A 20,311-nucleotide genomic window follows, 5' to 3' on the forward strand; every position below is an offset into this window, starting at 1 on the left:
AGCAAGCATTCAACGTTTTGTAGTTAGAGGTGCATTATTAAATTTTAGAATGTGGTGATTGAGTTGAAGAATATATTTTGTCCTTTCTTCAGATTAAGAATTAATCTTTAATTTCGATTTGAGAATACCAAGGACTTAATTCTAAGCTTTGTGTGTTCGTCTTACACAGCAGTTTACTGATTTTTTTTTTTCATTGAGGACGTGAGGTCATAGCTTTGTTATTCAGCACACTTAAAATGTATGTCTGCCAACCCCTATAAATGGAAGTGGGAAGTTAGCAGTAAACAGAAACACTATATTTAAAATATTTTAAACACTTCACAGAAAGCAGAAGCCTCATCTCCAGTCCCTTACCTTTCGCCTGAAACAAACCCAGCATCATCAACCTCTGCTGTTAACCATAATGTCACTTTAACTAATGTCAGACTGGAGGGGCCCGTCCCAGCTCCTTCCACCTCTTACTCACCACAAGCTGATTCTTTAAGAACACCAAGCACTGAGGCAGCTCACATAATGCTAAGAGATCAAGAGCCATCATTGCCGTCGCATGTAGATCCAGCAAAGGTACCTGTGCTGCAGTGTTGCCTTCATTTGTTGCTCTCCATCAGTCTAGCACACGATCATTTTTGCTTTGCCCTTTAAGTGTTCTTTTTGCTTTTTTACTATGGGCTTATACTCCATAGTGCTTTCGAATCAGTACGAATCATTTCAGTTTTATAGTTTGCATGGCTTTTGGTGGTATATTGATAATTTGAAAATAGGCTTTTTAATTGGGATTTGTGCTTAATGTTTTTATTATTTTCATTTTTTGGCTTTTATTATTTTCCAGAATTCCTTATAATACTAGTTGTGACTCATCATAAGCATTTTTGTGTTTTGTAAATTCTGGTGTCCATAAGATTTCTTTATGATTTTTATTTTCGGTGTCCAAATCAAGTGGAATCAGTTCAGTGTATTAATTTTCTGCTAAATTTAATAATTAATTATCTTTAACTCCCTTTTCATTTAGAAAATGCTAAAACATAAAAGCCCCCCTACCTGCATTATAAATTTTGAGCTTTCACTTAAACTAGCTTTCTCACTAATCTCTTTCTTATCTTGGTAATAAATGGTAGAACATACCATTTTCACATACTAAATTCTATTTTTGACTATTAAAGTAGGTTAGAATTGAAAACAAGCCTTTGTACTTACACATGAATATTTTATACAGGTGTATAGAAAAGATCCCTATCCTGAGGAAATGATGAGACAGAATCATGTTTTGAAACAGCCAGCTGTTGGTCACGCAGGGCAGAGGCCAGACAAGGAGCCTAATCTGAGCTATGAATCCCAACCCCCATATGTAGAGAAACAAGCCAACAGAGATCTCGAGCAGCCCACATACAGATATGACTCGTCAAGCTACACAGAGCAGTTTTCTCGAAACTATGACCATCGTCTCCGCTACGAAGAGCGCATTCCTTCATATGAAGAGCAGTGGTCCTATTATGATGACAAACAGCCCTACCAGCCTCGGCCTTCTTTTGATAATCAGCACCCTCGGGACCCTGACTCCAGACAGCATCCTGAAGAGTCCTCAGAACGAGGCTATTACCCACGTTTTGAAGAGCCAGCCTCTCTGCCCTATGATAGCAGACCACGCTTTGACCAGCCTCCCAGAACCTCCACCATACGACATGAAGAGCAGCCAACTCCCGGGTATGACATGCATAACAGATACAGACCAGAAGCACAGTCCTATTCTTCAGCAGGCCCAAAGGCGCCTGAACCCAAACAGTATTTTGACCAATACCCACGAAGTTACGAGCAAGTACCATCACAAGGATTTACCTCTAAAGCAGGCCACTATGAGCCTCTCCATGGTGCTGCAGTTGTTCCTCCTCTAATACCTGCGTCTCAACACAAGCCAGAAGTTCTGCCTTCAAATACCAAACCACTGCCTCCACCCCCAACTCTGACTGAAGAGGAGGAAGATCCAGCAATGAAACCCCAGTCTGTGCTCACTAGAGTTAAAATGTTTGAAAACAAAAGATCTGCATCATTGGAGAGCAAGAAGGATGAAAACCACACTGCTGGTTTTAAGGTAAGCATGTAACCATGCCTTTCCTGCCTGGGATGCATGGGCACCTTCAGTGAAGGAGCGGTTCACAGTGCTTCCTTGCTTTCCGTCCCCTGCTTAAATGAAGCCTCTTTTTAAATTATCTGTTCCTGGGGCATGTTTGTGTTCTGTTTTGCAGCCTCCAGAGGTAGCATCTAAACCCTCAGGTGCTCCCATCATTGGTCCTAAAGCCACTCCTCAGAATCAGTTCAGTGAACACGACAAAACACTATACAGGTGGGTATGCTCTGTGGTGTTCATGGCATGGAACTGACCTGGAGTCTGACCCTTCCAGTCAGTGAGGAAGCTTCTTTACTATGTAAGTAGAGGAGAGGAAGGAAAAGGGAAAGGACCTTGTTTGTCCTTAGATGAAAAGTACCAGTCTTTTTAACTAAGAGAGTGGCCCTAGAAAGAAAAATGAAGGTCTTGATTATGTCTTCTGTAACAGATCTTTGTTACACCTTTAGTAATCAGGTCTTTCAAAAGGATATTTTTCTAAGCAAGCAATTAAAATAAAAATGTTAAAGCCCTTCATATTTGTATTACATTCTTTGGTTTGTGCTTTTAGACATGCAATCTCTTTTAGGCTTTTAGGGGTAAAGAAACAGACTCAGTTTGGCTAAAATAACAAAAATTAATCATTTAGTGAGCCTGTGCCATATGCGCCATATGCTTGCCATTGTTCTAAACACTTCAGTGCCGTGTGGGTGGATGGTCCTTTCTTCCATTTGAAAGAGAGGCACTGGAGCTGAGAGGTTGAGTAGCTTATGGGACTTGGTGGAGCCAGGAGAGAAACCTGGCCCATAGCCCTCTCAGCAGGGGTCTTGTCACACTGCAAGTAAGTGACAGACTGGGTTTGAATACAGTTTTTCTGCCTAACTCATGTGTTTAAATTTGCTTACACTTCTGCTTGTGTTAAAGAGGAACTACTATCTAACATACAGATTTTCCTCTTAATGATGTCTAGTGCTTTTCATGATAATGTAAACTACTGGGGGATCTCCTTTAGCCAATATCATTAGCAAACGAGTTGTTTCACACAAAATAAACTTGTAATTACTGAAAGCTTAGCCCCTTTTTTGGTGTGAAACCTATTTATCTATTTTTGAGGCAAAGTTTCTAAAATTCACGAAGCAGAGCATACATAACAATGTACAGACAGTCCCCAACTTCCAGTGATGTGACTTAATGATTGTTCAACTTTACATTGGCATGAACGCAATATGCATTCAGTAGAAATTTTACTTTTTGAATTTTGCAGTACTCTGCAAAATTACAGTACTCTCTGCTGATGCTGCGCAGGGGCAGCTCCCAGTCAGCCACACGATCAGGGGGGTTAGACAGCTAGCACACTTAAAGCCATTCTGTAGCCATACAACCATTCTCTTTCTCATTTTCAGTCTAGTATTCAATAAATTACATGAAATACCACTTTATTATAAAATACGCTTGGCATTAGATGATTTTGCCCAATTGTAGGCTAAAGTATGTGTTCTGAACACATTCAAGGTAGGCTACGCTAAGCTATGGTTGGTATTTGGTAAATTAGGTATATTCAGTACATTGACTGAATAGTATTTTCATCTTCCACTGGATTTATCAGGATATAATCCCATCGTAAATTGAAGAAGACCTCTCTTAATTTGCTGAACAACTTAATTTCTTCCCCACTGCTTCCTGTGCCCTCTAGAATTTTGGACTATATAGAGCCATTTCCTTATATGAGAATCATTTATCGATCCTGGATTAAAGTTCTTGAATTCTCTGTTACTACTTGTTGATAAAATTGGTGTAAGTACTTTGGGAAGTTCTCCACTTAGTTGTATGTTCCCTTTTCTCTTTCCAATTAACTGCTTCTAACCTGCCGTGAGGCTCTAACCAGATCATTATCAAGCTTATTGGATCATGTTAAAGGCTCCAGGAGCCAGAAGAGGGCTGCCTTCTGAGTATTTGAAATGCCCATTTTGACTATTGGACTGCTCAGCTCGATTCTTGAATAATCATAGCATTGAAAGGTCAAGATAAAATATCTATATATTCCATTTTCTCTGTAAAATTATTATCTAAAAAGTTGTTCATTTGTCATTCATTGTTAGGATCCCAGAACCTCAAAAACCTCAGATGAAGCCACCTGAAGATATTGTTCGGTCTAATCATTATGATCCCGAGGAGGATGAAGAATATTATCGAAAACAGCTCTCATACTTTGACCGAAGAAGTTTTGAAAACAAGCCTCCTACACACATTCCTGCTAGCCATCTCTCAGAGCCTGCCAAGCCAATTCATTCTCAGAATCAACCAAATTTTTCTAATTACTCTTCAAAGTAAGTTATTTCACCTAAGACTCGCCTTTTAAAAATAAGAGACATAAAGGCTTAGTTGCATAGGGTAGAATTAATCATGTGAAATTCAGTGTATTTGGAAGTTAAGACCATAATACATGATTTCTATCAGCTTTAGTCATTTAGCACTGTCCATAGTTTCTAGCTCTAGGATGTACACGCGCACAATCATTGTTTTTAGGTAAGGGAGTAAACTTGAAGACCCTGGGTTTTAGGTGAATCATAAGTCTCCCCTCTGTGCAACACACTTAATGCTGGTTCTTTTCCCTCTTTTCTGTTTTTGCTTTTTAAATAAGAAAATAGCATGGCAGGGGGCAGCATTATTTGAAGGGAGGGCAGTAGAGTTCTTTTTTTTTTTTTTCTTCCCAAGGTAAGATTTCTGGTCCAGTTTTATGCATGAGGAAACAGAGGTCCAGTGAGTTGACATGACGGGGTAGAGCTAGGACCTAGCACCTAAGTTTTTTGACTCCTAGTCATCTTTTCCTTGTTCTGTTCTCCTTTTTGTTGACTTGTGTGTTGGTGATCTTGTTGATGCTTGCTTTCTTGGGGTTTTTGTTGCTATTGTATTCTCACTGAGGGAGGGATATATAAACTCACATAGACTCATACTTCAGCAAAACAAACCCGTAAGAATGAGAAACAGATGCAGATTCATTATAAGGAACTCATTTACGCCATTATAGGACCCTACGGGAAAGGGAGTTGTGAGTTCACAGAACAGGAAGAGCAGATATAGAACTGTTTGGGAATCTCTGAGTTCAGGGAAGGCCCAAGTTCTCTTTTAAAGGGTCCATGCAGATCTCCCAGTGAACTCAACTGACTAGAGGCATTATATCTATAAAACCCTGTCACAGTAGCCCCTACATTAGTGTTTGAGCAAATGATGGGGGTTGGAGTTTGGCCTACCCAAGTTGACACATCAAAAAGCCATCACAAATCATTCTTGTATCTAAGCTCCAAAGCACCCAGATATTTAGTGAATTAGATGCTTGGGATTATGTGGATTTAACTGTTAATTTACAACTGAGTGGAAATTTTTTTAGAATAAACTTTAAAATCTCTAATATTAAAAAAAACCTAATTTTAATTACCACTCTGTTCTTAGACATCATTTGAGGTGAAGTTTTAAAAACCTTTTTTCCAATGTCATCCATTTTAATCTTTGTCTAGAGAAGAAAGCTGTTTGTGAGAACTACAGATGCAGACTTTGAGTGCTGCAGTGGGCGTTGTTAAATGCACACAGTGTCCAGTGTTGTGAACCTCTCCTAATGCAACACTGGAGAGGTGCCCGGTACATCGGCAGAGCGCGTCCAGACTCAGACAGCGAGCCTTAGTGAGCTCACGTTTATTTAGTTAAACACATTCATTCTTCTTCTTCCCTTTTTTTTTTTTTAGATTTTATTTGAGACAGAAAGCATGAGCATGGGGGAGGGGCAGAGGCAGAGGGAGAAGCCATCTCCTCACTGAGCAAGGAGCCCAACACAGGGGTGCATGATACCAAGGACCCTGAGATGATGACCTGAGCCAAAGGCAGACGCTCAACCGACTGAGCCACCCAGGCGCCGCACATTCATTGTTAGAAGCAGGTCCAAGGGTGTAGTGTAAGGAGAGAGATTTTATTTTATTTTTTTAATTTTGTTTTTGTAGTTGGTAAAAAACAGAATATAGCCTTGAAAGAATACATTTAGGTCTAAAAAGTACATAAAAAGTCTTTTCAGAGAATCACCTGATGAAGCATTTTTGGTTTTACGCTAATAGGGTTTTCTACAAAGAAGGCTTAATGAGATATTTGTGATGTATAACTTTCCGACAGGGTCTAGAACACTGCCTAGTGTTTGGTGGGTGGGGATTCAGCAGTACAGGGCAGAGTGTACTAGCTGCGCCAGCTTCCCCCTTTTCCATTAATGCAGCTCTAGGAGGAACAAGTCTTAGCTAGTCAGAGATTTCTCAAGGATACATGCCTTTGACAGAAAGAGATAACATCTGTCTTTGTGAATAGGCCCAGGACTCTTGAGTGTTTGCTTTTATTGTTTCCTGTTGTGAGCGTTCTGGGAGCGGCAAAGCATGACTTAAGCTGGACACTAGTTTACATTTCCTTCTTTTGTGGCTGTCATAAAGTGAAAACTCTTCGTAGTTGTGCTGCGTTTCCCCATGTGGGTATCTGGTGGGTAGAGCATTGAGAACGGGAATGAGGAATAAGAAAGCATGACTGAGAGAGGAGGTGTTTCTGCATCTCCCTCTTCTAGTGCTGTTGTATGCTTGTGCCCAATTAAGACAACTTCAACAAGGAAGTAATTTGAAATATATGACCCTTTTTGTCCTGTATTTCAAAACCATTTACTGTTTTTTGTCACGAGGACACTGCCTGCAGGCCTTTATTTTCTAAAGTAAAATATAGAAATAGCAAAGGTATCTTCTTCTGGATAATACGTGCTTACATTTCACTTAAAAACACACCTCAAACATGGTGGGAGTTAGAGAATGGTGAAGTCTGTTAGCATAGGACAGACCTCCAGAAAGCAGGTAGTTATTGCCTGGCTTATAATTCTAGAGAGGAGGTGGGTTGGAACTGGAATGATTTGGAAATAGTGGCCCAGCTGTTCGTCTTCACAGGTGGTGAGGAGTTTCCAGGATCCCATCACGGGGCTGGAAGAGCAATATCCCTTTGCGGATGTGCACCTGTCCCCGCCTAGAGACTCAGTCTGCTTCTTCAGGGCAAGGAGGAATTTTACTGGCACTAGAGTCTGTCTCTCTGAAGAGAACACTTACTGTGAGACTTCAGGTCTCAAAATAAATGTTAGCAATTTTCAGCTTTTTAAGAACTAAGTAAGATTGCTGTTAGGTGGTTTCTGTGTGCCTGTGAGAGAAGCTGTGAGATTCAAGCATGGCCGCTTTAGCAGTGGGCTCTACCCATCCCATGACTTAGCTCTGGGGCTGGTGACGCATTAGGGCTTGCTAGGAAGGAGCGTTAGCCGGCTGTGCTTCACAGCAGGCCTGTTTCCACTCATCAGCTCCTGGTTACCCTTCTGGGGGCCCCAGCAGCCGGTGTGCTGGAGCGTTTCTTCTGTCCACTTCAAGGATCTCTTTTGCCTGGCCCTCTTCTTTCAGTGGAGCATTTCATTCTTATTCAGAGCCTGCTGCTTATTCCTGCTGTCCTCCTATTTAGCTCGCTTCTTTACTCACCACCAGCAAGTGAAGCAAACGGCAGAGGTGGAAGAGAAGTAGAGCTCAAGCACCTTTGCTACTCACTAGCTGTGCAGTGAAAACATGTGGAGGGCGGGCAGGGTCTGTTACTGTATTGTAATTACGGGTGATTTTCCTAGCTTACATGAGAGTTAGTGTTGGTTTTTTTTATAGATCAAATTCTTCTGAAACGGTGGATGTGTATTTTTTTGGTTGCTATTTTAAAATGACATTTGAGTTCCATTTGCTGCAAATGTACTTAGTTAGATTGACCGTTTCCTTTCGTTTTTCTATTGCGCTTGCTTTGCCGCCACCTAGATTTCTTGGCTCTTACGCTAGCTATGACTACTTGAAAAGGAGCGTCAAGTGGTAAGACTGGCATTAATGTGAGGCTTTTACATAAGGTGTCCCTCACTGCGTCACTGGCATTATGTGCACTCTCAGATTTTAAAGTCTTCAAGTGCTTTGCGTAAGAGCCTGAAAGCAACGTAATAGCATCATTTTAAAGATAATCACAAGACTAGACTTCGTCAATGAAATTTTCTGTGAAAATACGTTCTCCAAATGTCTGTTTTATTTGTGCACATAAAGCCAGTGCAGCTTTGGCTCTTTGCAAAGGTTTAGATGGCAGTGTTGTAATTATGGGTCTATTTTTAAGATTTCTTTTGTTTTTGAATTTTATGTGTTACATATTAACAATTGGCGATCTGAAAAATAAGCACACGTGGCACAATTTGACTTAAATGAGCTTTGTAAAGTCAAACAATGTCTGCTACTCCAGCAGTTGTTGGAATGAAAAATGGATCTAGTAAATTAAGGGCAATTGCCAAGTGAGAGATGTCCAGTGTTTTTAGTGTCACTGGAACACAACCACACCCATTTAATTTGCATATTAAGGCTGCTTTGGGGCAGAGTTTGAGTAATTGTGCAAGAGCCTATATGGCCCCAAAAGCCAAAAACATTTACTGTCTAGCCCTTTATGATTAAAAAATGTGCCAATCTCTGGTCTGAAAAACCATTTTTTGTGGTGCTCTGAGCATGCCAGCAGCCAAGGCTTTTTGTACCTTAGATACAAAATCAGAAATGAATCTAAGGAAGATTTGGGCCAATAAATGTTTTTCAAAATATTTGGAAGACCTTCTCAAACCTCTCAACCATTACTGGTTTTTGTAAGTGACACAAAATTACAAGTATACCCAAAATTTCATCTGCCTTTTGGTTGCCATCTTCTGGATGTTTTACTAATATTCTTGGAATATCTGTGCTGTCTTACATTTCTCGTGCTGATAAATGGTTGAATTTGTTTGTATATTTGGGTGGAGTTAACCATTTATATTCCTAAGAATAAATTGTGAAGTTTCTAGACTTTTGTTTTTTAAACTCAGGGATACTTAGGGGAATGAGAACTTGTTTTGTAAATGTAAATCCATTTTCATATGTTGGCATTGTCTTCATTTCCTTACAGGGGAAAATCTCCTGAAGCTGACGGCATGGATAGATCATTTGGTGAGAAGCGCTATGAGCCGGTCCAGGCCACACCTCCTCCTCCCCCATTGCCCTCCCAGTACACCCAGCCTGCTCAGCCCAGTACCAGCTCCTCTCTCGCCCTCCACACGCATGCCAAGGGGACACATGGTGAAGGTAGGAAGTTCAAAAGTTGGCATTACTACTGTAGTAGAGTAACACTTACAAAATCAAGTTCTTGAAGGTTTTTTTTTTGTTTTTTGTTTTTTTCATTAAAATGTATATGCTTAAAACCTTTAGCCTGGGAACAATGAAAACTAAGGGTTTTGGTAAATAAAAGTATATCTCCAGTTTTTAGGACTATGACCATCGTATCAGATAAGCTAAATAGATTTTAATCTCTTTTACTAGCACAGCTCAATTTCTGGAAATAGTATTTGTTTGCCAGTATGTCTAAATCTAAATGTTTGGTGGCTTGTAAAAATCATGTTCCTTTTTCACACATGGATATAGGAAAGCGATAAAATTCCACGTAACATGTGTCCCTCAACACCTTATAGTTAGGTACTGTGGCAGAATCCCAGCAAGGTGGCCAGCAGCTCCAGCTGATTCATTTTAACAGCAGCACCCCTGCGTTTTTGCCCGAATTCTCCTTCACAGGTCTCTGTGCAGTAACTGTTTCCCCTTACCCCATGCTGTCTCTCTCCCTGGGCCAGTGGTGCGGCTCCTGTCCCGCATTCCTGCTTGCTTCATCTTTTCCTTTCCCTCTGCTTCAGATGTGTGCAGCTCACTACTCCGTTGTTCAGAGCACCTTGCTTTGTTCTTGCTGCCTCCTCAAAGTGTCTGTGTCTCTTTGCCTTCCATCAGACTCCCTGAAAGGGGACTGCTGACTTCACCTCCAAATGCCCCTGGTCTTATTTGGCCCTTTCAAAAAAAGGGTTGTCTCTTTTACCCTAAGAATATACCATGGTTTATCATTCTTCTATTGCCTTTTTCTACTATAGACATTTCTCAATTATTTATGTAGGAATCAAATTTTAGGCCAAGTCTTCAACCAGATGAGCTGGTTGTAGTGGTAGACTGACATTACCCCATATTAGTATTTTCTTTCCACACTCATATCTGCTGATGAAGTTTTAATTCCTTCCAATTCGTAACACCTTTTATTTCTTTTTCTTGCCTTTTCGTGCTGGCAAGGACCTCAAGTAAAATGTTGAGTAGAAGTGATGAGAGCAGACATCTTTGCTTCCCCATCTTAGGGAGAAAAAGATTTAATATTTCTCCCTTAACCCATTAGCTATTGGTTTTTTGTGGTTTCTCAGTGCTACCCTTTATTATGTTTTGGATGTTCCCTTCTATTCCCTTGTGGTTTGCTGAAAGCATCTGGTCACATGCCCTAAGATGATCATAACTTTTTTCTTCTTTTTTCTGTTAATGTAGTAAAATACACTGCTGTGTTCACAAGGAATTTGGGTTTATTACTTTTTAATGATGTGTCCCTGTCTGGTTTTGCCGTCATTGTTGTGCTAGTTTCATAAAAGAGAGCTGAGGACGTGTTCCCCTTTTTCTCTTTTTTCTGAAAGAGTGTATAGCATTGATGTTATTTTTTTCTGAATGAATTGCTAGAATTCAGTTGATACTACTTTATACTGCCGCCAGCCATACATGGAAATTCCTCTTCCACATCTTTGCCAACTCTTGGCATTACCAAAGTGAAATGTTGCCATTCTAATGGGCGTGAAATGGTATTTGGGGTTTATTTTGGTTTGCATTTTCCTAGTAGTGAGGTTGAGTATCCTGTAACCCAGCGTTCTGACCTTCACTTCTGTTGTTGCCCCTGCAGAGCTTTGCCCATCTTCTCTTTGGTAGAATCTTCTTGTGGTGTATAGGAGTTCTTCAAAGGTTTTAGATCCTAATTCCATGTAATTATACAGGTTGTAAATAGCATCTCTTGTTCTTTGGCTTTCCTTTTGACTTTATTTTTTTTTTTTATTTTATTTTATTATTTTTTTTAAATTTTATTTATTTATTTGACAGAGAGAGATCACAGGTAGGAAGAGAGGCAGGCAGAGAGAGAGAGGAGGAAGCAGGCTCCCTGCTGAGCAGAGAGCCCGATGCGGGACTCGATCCCAGGACCCTGAGATCATGACCTGAGCCGAAGGCAGCGGCTTAACCCACTGAGCCACCCAGGCGCCCTCCTTTTGACTTTAGTTAGATGAATTTTATAGTGCTGATTTTTTTTTTTTAAATATAGCTGTATTGTCCTTCTGTTTCTATTTTGTTATGGATGTTGGAGAGGAGACAACTCAGCCACCTGTTTTTGGAAGCCTAGACTCCTAGTAGCATGACCCTGCCTCCAGGGCAGCAGGACACGCTAAAGCGCCACAATGTGTCCATCCTGCTCCTGGTCACTCAATGTCACACACAGCCACCAAGGCTCAAGAACCATCTTCTAGCAGTGGGGACCCCTGACCAGGGCCTCGACTCTAGTACCAAGACAAGTTAAAATGGAAGAGACACCACATGGGCTGTTAAAAAGTTTTAAAAATGTTTATATATGTTTATTTTTTCAGGTAGTTCAGTGTCACTGGATTTTCAGAATTCTTTAGTGTCCAAACCAGAACCACCTCCATCTCAGAATAAGCCAGCAACTTTCAGACCACCAAACCGAGAAGACACTGTTCAATCTACTTTCTATCCCCAGAAAAGTTTCCCAGATAAAGCTCCAGTTAATGGAGCTGAACAGACTCAGAAAACGGTCGCTCCAGCATATAATCGATTCACACCAAAACCATATACAAGTTCTGCCCGGCCATTTGAGCGCAAGTTTGAAAGTCCTAAATTCAACCACAATCTGCTGCCAAGTGAAACAGCACAGAAACCTGACTTGTCTTCGAAAGCTCCTGCTTCTCCCCAAACTCTTGTGAAACCACATGGTGCAGCTCAGCCTCCTGAGTTTGATAGTGGGGTTGAAACTTTCTCCATCCATGCGGATAAGCCTAAGTATCAAATGAACAGTATCAGCACAGTGCCTAAAGCTATTCCTGTGAGGTAAGAGTTTTGCCTTTTTCTTTGTCTTATGATTTGTCTAATGTGAGTAGTGTGCATGTAGTTTTTGTGATTTGGGACTTAAAATGAATATTTTAACTTCAACTTTAAAACGAATGTTATTGTTAAGCCAACGTTATTATTTAATGTTTTTATTTAACATATTTATTTAAACCACAGTGTTATTGCAAATGAATGCTATTAGGTGAAAAGTCCTGCAAGAGGTACAAGATAATGTTAATAAAGTAATACAGCTAACGACCACATACGGACAGTAGGTGTTGTCATTATCTGTGTTTTACCAAGAACTGAGGATGAGTGACGTTGTGGTTTAGGCAGAGTCACACAGCTAGGGTGAGGGGGGCCTACATTTGGCAGTCCCTGGTCGTCTGACCTCAGAGCCCTTACTCAACCAACCATAGCTTTCCATAACTTCTAACCTTGCTTGGCCTGGTGAGGGTATCTCAAAAACATAAGCATTTGTGTTCTTGTCCGCTTTTTTTCACCTCAGTCTCAGCCTCCCAAAACCACGTACATTGTCAGGCCACCCACTGAAATAGAAGCACTGGCAGGCAGAACCTGCGGCCAGGAGGGCCACCTTCCTTCTGCTTCCAGAGAGCAAGAATGCTCATGGAAATGTGTTGCCTTCTTCTCTTTGTGAACCTTTCCCTTAGTGGGGGATGGGAAGCCTGTTCTTCCTCACACACACCAGCATTGTCCCTGATGTTCTGGTTGTGCGGGAGTGAAGCTACAACTTCCTTCACACACTTACTGTGTCATTCCATCTTTCTGCTCACCTTCAGGTTGTGAACTTAAAATTTTACTTCAAGAAGTCATGATAGTCTACATTCTTGAAGCAGTCAATGATACCACATCCCCTCGATCTTTGGTATTCTTTATGTACTAAGTGAATATATTGTGTTTTTTTTTTTTTTTCATGGGTGCTTTGAGGGGTACCCACACCAAAGTATTAACCTCATGGCACTGACTCCCAGGGAGGTGGAGAACCTAATGAGTACTTACCAGGTCTCAGATGCCCTCAGTTGTGAAATAAATGCACCATTGTCTGTGTATCACTAAGAAGGAGAAAAAGTGCTGCCAATTAAACCATGACTGCCAATTTTAAAACGTGAATTTCGTGGTTGTTAAAATGTATTTCTTAAATCCAATGAACTATAGCAGTTAGGCAAGTAAGATGGTTGGACCTTGTACATTCTGCTTGCAAAAATTAGTAATGAGGGAAATTGATTAGTTATCTTCAAACGTGAAATTGATTTCTCCGGGAGGAATAGGATTTATTATTCCTGCGAGTAAAAACGTGTCACTGAAAGCTTACCTTCTTGATTATATGGAGAAGTAAAATAAAATGAAACCACCTGTTAGAGTCCTAGTGGGAACGCCTGTGTATTGTTTTATTGTTTACTCATTGATGTTACTGAACTCTCAGCCCTTCAGCTGTGGAAGAAGATGAAGATGAGGATGGTCATACTGTGGTGGCCACAGCGCGAGGCGTGTTTAACAGCAATGGCGGGGTGTTGAGTTCCATAGAAACTGGCGTTAGTATAATTATCCCACAAGGAGCCATTCCTGAGGGAATTGAGCAGGAAATCTATTTCAAGGTCTGCCGAGACAACAGCATCCTCCCACCTTTAGATAAGGAGAAAGGTAAGTGTGTTTATTTTTCTGTGTAGTTTTAATAATTAGAGTTGCCTTCTGTGCTCTTCAAAGCTTACAGTGCTCAGTTGAGAGCATAATCTGGACCCCTTTTCTATTTTGCCAACCCCAGTATGTTCTTCCCACAGGGAAGGCCCCTCAAATGAGCACAAATGAGCGTGCCCTGGACTGGCATCGTGAGCGCACTAGACTTTTCACATGGTGGGCTTTACTTTCAGTGTGAAAATGACAGTGTTGACAGTTGACAGGCCTTTGGGCATTCCTCCACCTGTCTGCTGGGTGGTCTTAGCAGACCTCATTAAATCTGTCTTTGAGCCATTCACCCTTGCGTCTCTGGAGATGGGTCTAGGTAACACCCGCTCAGAAAGGCTTTGCTCCATGCCTGTCACCTGATTGTAGAATAGAAGTGTCTTAGGGCAGGTGCTCATCTCCCACCCCTGATCCCGGTAAGACTCAGCAGAGTAAACAACGTATCCCTATCGAGTATTACTGTGCGTGTTTCTGAACTTGAAGGAATCTAGGAAAGCTGTTATTCTTCATAATCTTTCTGGATCTGTCAAAGACGATGTGATGAACTATGTGACGACTTCTGTTGGAATCTTGTAGCAGTTGCTTTACTTCCTTAATTAAATACGTCACTTTAGCTCAGTTTCTTACATTTTGTGGAATACTAACATATGTGGGCCCTGCATGAATCGTTTAAACCAGGTCTACAGCAAATACATTTAAAACACCAGATGTAAGTAACATTTTATTTTTTTTTAAGATTTTATTTATTTGACAGAAAGCACATGCAAGCAGGGGGAGTGGCAGGGAGAGGGAGAAACAGGCTCCTCTCAGAGCAGGGAGCCCAGCGTGGGGCTCATTCCCAGGATCATGACCCGAGCCAAAGATAGATGCTTAACCAGCTGAGCCACCCAAGTGCCCTATAAGTAGCTTTTGTAAAAAGTACATTTGAACATATCTTACAAAAACCTCATGATATAATGTAGTTGCCACCAGCAACCTGTAGCTACATTTGGGGTTTTTGTTTTTTGTTTTTGTTTTTTTTTTAATTTTACATCCTTGGTTAAAAATTTCATTGAAAACAAAAGATATAAAATAAAATACTATTTCACTGAAAACTTAAAAAGGAGAGTTGATAGACATAAGCAGTTTTGAAATGCAGTCCTAATGGGCTAGCATGATCTTTGTTGTGAAAGATGGAAAGGAAATGACAGATTATTTTAAAAATCATAAAAATGACTATAACACTACTAAGCTGGGGCAGAGTTCCTGTCTATTATGTGCATATTCTCTACTTTGTCATAAAATTGATTCCCAGAGTAATTTTTTTGCAAGAAGTTTTCATGGAATAATTTTTCTTCTATCTAGTTTTTCACTTTTTTTCCTTCAAGATTTTATTTAAATTCAAGTTAGTTAACATATAGTGCAGTGTTACAGGAGTAGAATTTAGTGACTCGTCACGTACATGTAACACCCAGTGTTTATCATAACCCAAGTGTCATCCTTAATGCGCATCACCCATCTAGCCTATCTCCACCTACCTCCCCTCCATCTCAACCCTCAGTTTGTTTCTATAGTTAGAATCTCTTACCGTTTGCCTCTCTCTCTGTTTTTATCTTATTTTCTTTTTCCTTCCCTTCCCCTGTGTTCATCTGTTTTGTTTCTTAAATTACCTGTGGCTGTTATGCATTGAAATGTGCTGGAAAGTGTAAAAGTAACACACTGAAATGCAGAAATTCACTATATTGATTACATGTTGAAATAATAATGTGTTGGATATATTGGGTTACATAAGTATTAAAATTTATTTCATCTGTTTTTTATTTAAAGTGGCTACTAGAAAATTCTGGATTACACATTTGTCATTTCTTTTTCTTGGTCACTGTGTCTGTAGAGAATTAACTGCATTTGGCTTTAAAGCATGTCATTAGAAGGGGGCGTGAGGAGAACTGTGGTCTAGAAGGAAGACGGCCATCTAACCTCTCACCCTCACCCCTTCCCTGACTGCAGGTGAGACACTGCTGAGCCCCTTAGTGATGTGTGGGCCCCATGGCCTCAAGTTCCTGAAGCCTGTGGAGCTGCGCTTACCACACTGTGCGTCCATGACCCCTGACGGTTGGTCTTTTGCTCTAAAATCATCCGACTCCTCGTCGGGTATGCTGTCTTCACTCTGTCCTTTGGGGGCTTTGGGTACTGTCATTGATTAATCCCTGGGCTGTTGGAGCTACCCATGCTGTTCGTGAGCAAATCTCTACCTCCATTCCTGTGGCCTTGTAGGCATCACCAGTGTTTTAACATTTCTTTGTGGTGCATGCATAAATGAATGTGGAAAGGTACAGAAGTTTCTTCCTTTTAAACATTGATGATTTGGCCAAAGGTTGACTCTTCTTGGTGTTCAAGGAAATTATTTGTTCTGTTAAAATTATTACGATGCAATGGGAGAACTATTACTGCCCTACATATATAGGGGCTTTTATCTTCTTATTAAAATGATTGGATTCCTTTATATAGTAATTTCTAGTTTTGGTTACCATTCTTTAATTTCTCAGCCTACAAAGTATATACACCAGAGAAACTTGAAAGACAAAAAGTACCTTCCACTGTTGTCATACTTGGCCATGGTTTCCCAGTGTAAAACTCTAAATATCTTCTATTAAACACACTACTTTTAAATGGCTTTTTGCTCTTAAGATCATAGCTTCAAAGCTTCCATTGCGTTTTCATATTTCTCACTTCCTTGGGTGACTACATCAGTTACCAGTTGAAACATTCTATATTTTTTGTATAGATCACTTTAATTGAGCCTCATATAGAAAAACGAGAATTTAAAATTTTGTTTCTGAATTTTTAGTAAACCAGGTGAGCGTTATACAGTTTTAATATGAAATAGAGCTTTAGGATACAAGGATTACAGGAACATATTCTATTACTACCCAAGATTAAAAATTGTATTATAAATATTTATTTCCTGATATCTACAAGTAGACCATTTTCTGGAGAAAGCTAATAAATTAAATTTAACACACTAGATTGTAGAGCTATTTCCTCAGGGACTCCACTAGTGGAAAAGCATTTTATTAGCCTAGTTTGAGTTAATATTAATGAAACTGCATTTTAAACATATTCTGAAACTCAGGTTGTAGCATGAGCTCTGATCATTTCTAAACAAATTAGGATGAGAAGTTTTAAAGTAACTGTTGCAGTTACTTGTTTTATAGCGATTTTCCCCCCAGATATTATACGAACCATAAATGATTTCTCTATTTGTTCTGTATCTTATGCCACAGAACATAAGTTGTTTTGTTAGATTGAAACAACTTTTTCCTGTGTTAAATTTGAGTACATTCACCTAGAGCAGAAATGTACTTCTGTATAATCCTGTATGATTTTAGAATGTTTTGTTCCTCTTAGTTTCTGTTCAAAAAGTCAAGGGTAGATTTTGATGATGACTGACTTAATCCCAGCAAAAGTTTGTATATTGGAAAGAAACTGGAGCCTAAATTTAAGATTTTTTTTTTTACTTCTAAAGAGTTGTCATAGCTCTACTTCTTGGCCTAAAGACGCTTGTTATTTGCAGTACAGCATAAGCCCCTGTATATTTGTGAAGTGATTTCGCTTCTGTTTAATCACTCTGTTTTAAACTGAGCCCATCATGACTCAGAGACTCTTTTGGTGTAGGCAGGGTCTTTCACCCTTAGCACTGTTGACATTATGGCCAGATAATAATGCTTTGTTGTAAGAATTATCCTGTGCACTGTGGGATGTTTAGCAGCATCCTTGCCTCTACTCACTAGATGTCAGTTGTGACAAGCAAAAACATCCCCAGACATTGTCCCGCGGGGGTGCAGAAGGAAGGCAAAGTCAGCAGCTTTCAACATCACTTATCATGGATGCCATATAGTCATCCCAGCCATCTTCATACTTGGTGTCCACTCTCTGGGGTTTCTTAGCTCTAGCTGCAGATCTCAAATCACCAAGAGCTTGTTAAATTCGGATTCCCAAGCCCCGATTCCGATTCAGCAGTTGGTGAGTTTTCAGAACTACGTTAATGATTTTGTTGTACAACTAACATTGAGGCTGAGAAACTCTCGGTCCAGACTCAGCTGATTTTTTTTTTTTTTATTTTTTTAAGTTTTTTGAAAAGGGGACTGTATTCTGCAGAACTTTCAGGCATTCATATGTTGGTCCATAGTTGAGTATGAGAAATAATATTCTCCTACTCAGTTCACATGGGTGAGCATATCATTTTTGCCTCAGCTTTCAGAAGTGCTGTTAATAATCATGTGGACTTGGGCACTGGAACTGCTACAGGCATACATGATCGCCCCAGCTTCTGTTCACTGTTTGAAAAGGCACGAACTTGGAAACACAGTAAAAGAGAAATCTGAAACAGCTCTGAGTCCTTAGATTCCCTTGGGTCCGCATTGAAGTACAGCACCTAGAGTCTTGATACAAGTGCACATGCTGAAGAAATAGGAGAGAACTGTATCTGAGTATGTCTTCGTGTTTGCCCGTGATTGCACAGCATCCTAGCTAGTGGTTTCACCAACTGCAAATGACAGAAACTTCTTTTTCTCTCCTAGGTGATCCTAAAACCTGGCAAAACAAGTGTCTTCCTGGAGATCCAAATTACCTTGTTGGAGCAAACTGTGTTTCTGTCCTGATTGACCACTTCTAATTCTTAAAATATAGGAACTTGATTAAATAATGTGAAACTGGGTTAAACTTACTAAATCTAAATGGAAACATTCTATCAAGTATTATACTTTTCTTAGAATTGATACCGCATTTTGTTAGTATTAAGCATTTTATTTGAACAGATGAAGATGAGTGAGCACGCGCCTGTGCTGCGGTCTGAGAACATGATGCGCTCTGCGTGTTTGTGGAGGGAAAGCCAGCGGCACTGGCCACACGGTCAGAGATGGTTTGCTTTGTAATGATTTTTGTACTTTTTTATGGTCACTGCTTACTTCATCTACTGATTTCCGTTAAAATACCAGCCAGTAAATGGGGTGCATTTGAGTTCTATTCTTTCCAAAGTACACTGTTTCAAATTTTATTATGGCCCTGGCCTGGCATACACATTTTATTTTATTATGCATGAGGTAATGTGCACACATTTAAAAAACGTACTGGACCATATAAACCAGTGTAGTGAATTTAACAGAAATGTACAGCAAGGGGAATTTATAGCTTTTGGGGGGGGATGGGGGGGTAGGGAGTCAAGTGAAGACAATTACTTATTGTATATGAAAACACATTTTTTTTAGGGAAGGACACCAAAGCATGTGAGACTGGTTCTGTGGCCTCATTGGATCTATAAATTAACCATATCACCACAGACAAACTAACCAGCAGGAATGCCTTACCCTCATGTTTTTAATTCTTAGATCATTCTTTCCGTGTATTACTAAGTTTTTATGGCTTTTGTGCGCATATGGATACTGTATCATGAAAAAGATTGAGTAAATTGTGGATTTGGTGGTTTCAGAAATGTATAATCACCCAGAAGAAAATAATGGTGTGATTTGGGGATTTTTTTTTTTCCCCTCCAAGGGGCATTGGTGGTTTTCTGTTCTTTTGGCTATGCATTTGAAAATTTTGACGTTTTAAGGATGCTTGTACATAATGCGTGCATACCACTTTTGTTCTTGGTTTGTAAATTAACTTTTATAAACTTTACCTTTTTTATACATAAACAAAACTGAGTTTCTTAAGGCTACCTTTGTATTTCTCTCCTGTACCTCTCAAGCCTTGAACTTTGACCTCTGCAGCAATAAAGCAGCATTTCTATGACACATACAAGGTCATTTTTTTAAGAAAAAGAATGCACAGAGTTGTTACATTTTTAAGTGCTGCATTTAAAAGATACAATTACTCAGAATTCTCTAGTTTGATTAAATTCTTGCAAAGTACCCTGACTGTAATTTGTGATACCATGCTGTGCCCGAAAGTGTATTTTTTTACTAATAGACAATTTATTATGGCACATCAGCACGATTTCTGTTTAGATAATACACCACTACATTCTGTTAATCAATCATTAGGTGTGACTGAATTTCTTTTGCAGTTATTAAAAATCTCAAATTTCTAAATCTGCAGAATAAAACTTTTTAAAATAAAGTGCTGGTTTGGTCTGTTTACCCACTATTTCTAGCTTCATGCAGCTTTAGAATCCTTTTTAAAATCCCACACACTGCTGCTTGTCACCTAGTCCCTTCTGCTGCCCTGGGCTGGTGGGGTGTCTGCAGTGTGTCCCCGTGGCCAGTGCGCTGTGGTGGATGAGCAGCACTGGTCACGGGAACCTTGAGACACAGCAAGAGGAGGAGGCCGGCTGTAGAATTCTCGGTGGCGTTCCCGCTGCATCATAAATATCCATATAGTGAGGTGTGCATTCGTGTTCCTTAGGACCAGTCTGTATATAGTTTTGTTTCCCATTTCCTGCTTTCATCCAAAAACAATATGGGCATTTACTTGTGTTGTTATATTTGGG

The 20,311-nt window shown here is 40.0% G+C and overlaps 1 protein-coding gene across 7 annotated transcripts in view; it reads left to right on the forward strand.

The window, feature by feature from the left end:
* Positions 1-19,941, forward strand: part of TJP1 (tight junction protein 1) — a 241,608-nt gene extending 221,667 nt beyond the window's left edge. For 3 of the 7 annotated variants that reach the window (XM_032342229.1, XM_032342234.1, XM_032342236.1), the window contains 9 exons: positions 325-564; positions 1,214-2,086; positions 2,241-2,338; positions 4,198-4,425; positions 9,092-9,267; positions 11,664-12,141; positions 13,586-13,803; positions 15,829-15,972; positions 18,402-19,941. In XM_032342229.1, the coding sequence (XP_032198120.1) occupies positions 325-564; positions 1,214-2,086; positions 2,241-2,338; positions 4,198-4,425; positions 9,092-9,267; positions 11,664-12,141; positions 13,586-13,803; positions 15,829-15,972; positions 18,402-18,496 (2,550 nt within the window). In that variant the 3' untranslated portion in view covers positions 18,497-19,941. The remainder of the gene's footprint in view (positions 1-324; positions 565-1,213; positions 2,087-2,240; positions 2,339-4,197; positions 4,426-9,091; positions 9,268-11,663; positions 12,142-13,585; positions 13,804-15,828; positions 15,973-18,401) is intronic. The other 4 variants (XM_032342230.1, XM_032342231.1, XM_032342233.1 and 1 more) reach the window with 4 other exon arrangements.
* Positions 19,942-20,311: the final 370 nt, after the last annotated feature.

Source organism: Mustela erminea, chromosome 5 (genome assembly GCF_009829155.1).
Source record: "Mustela erminea isolate mMusErm1 chromosome 5, mMusErm1.Pri, whole genome shotgun sequence".
In the NCBI taxonomy this organism is placed as follows: Eukaryota; Metazoa; Chordata; class Mammalia; order Carnivora; family Mustelidae; genus Mustela; species Mustela erminea.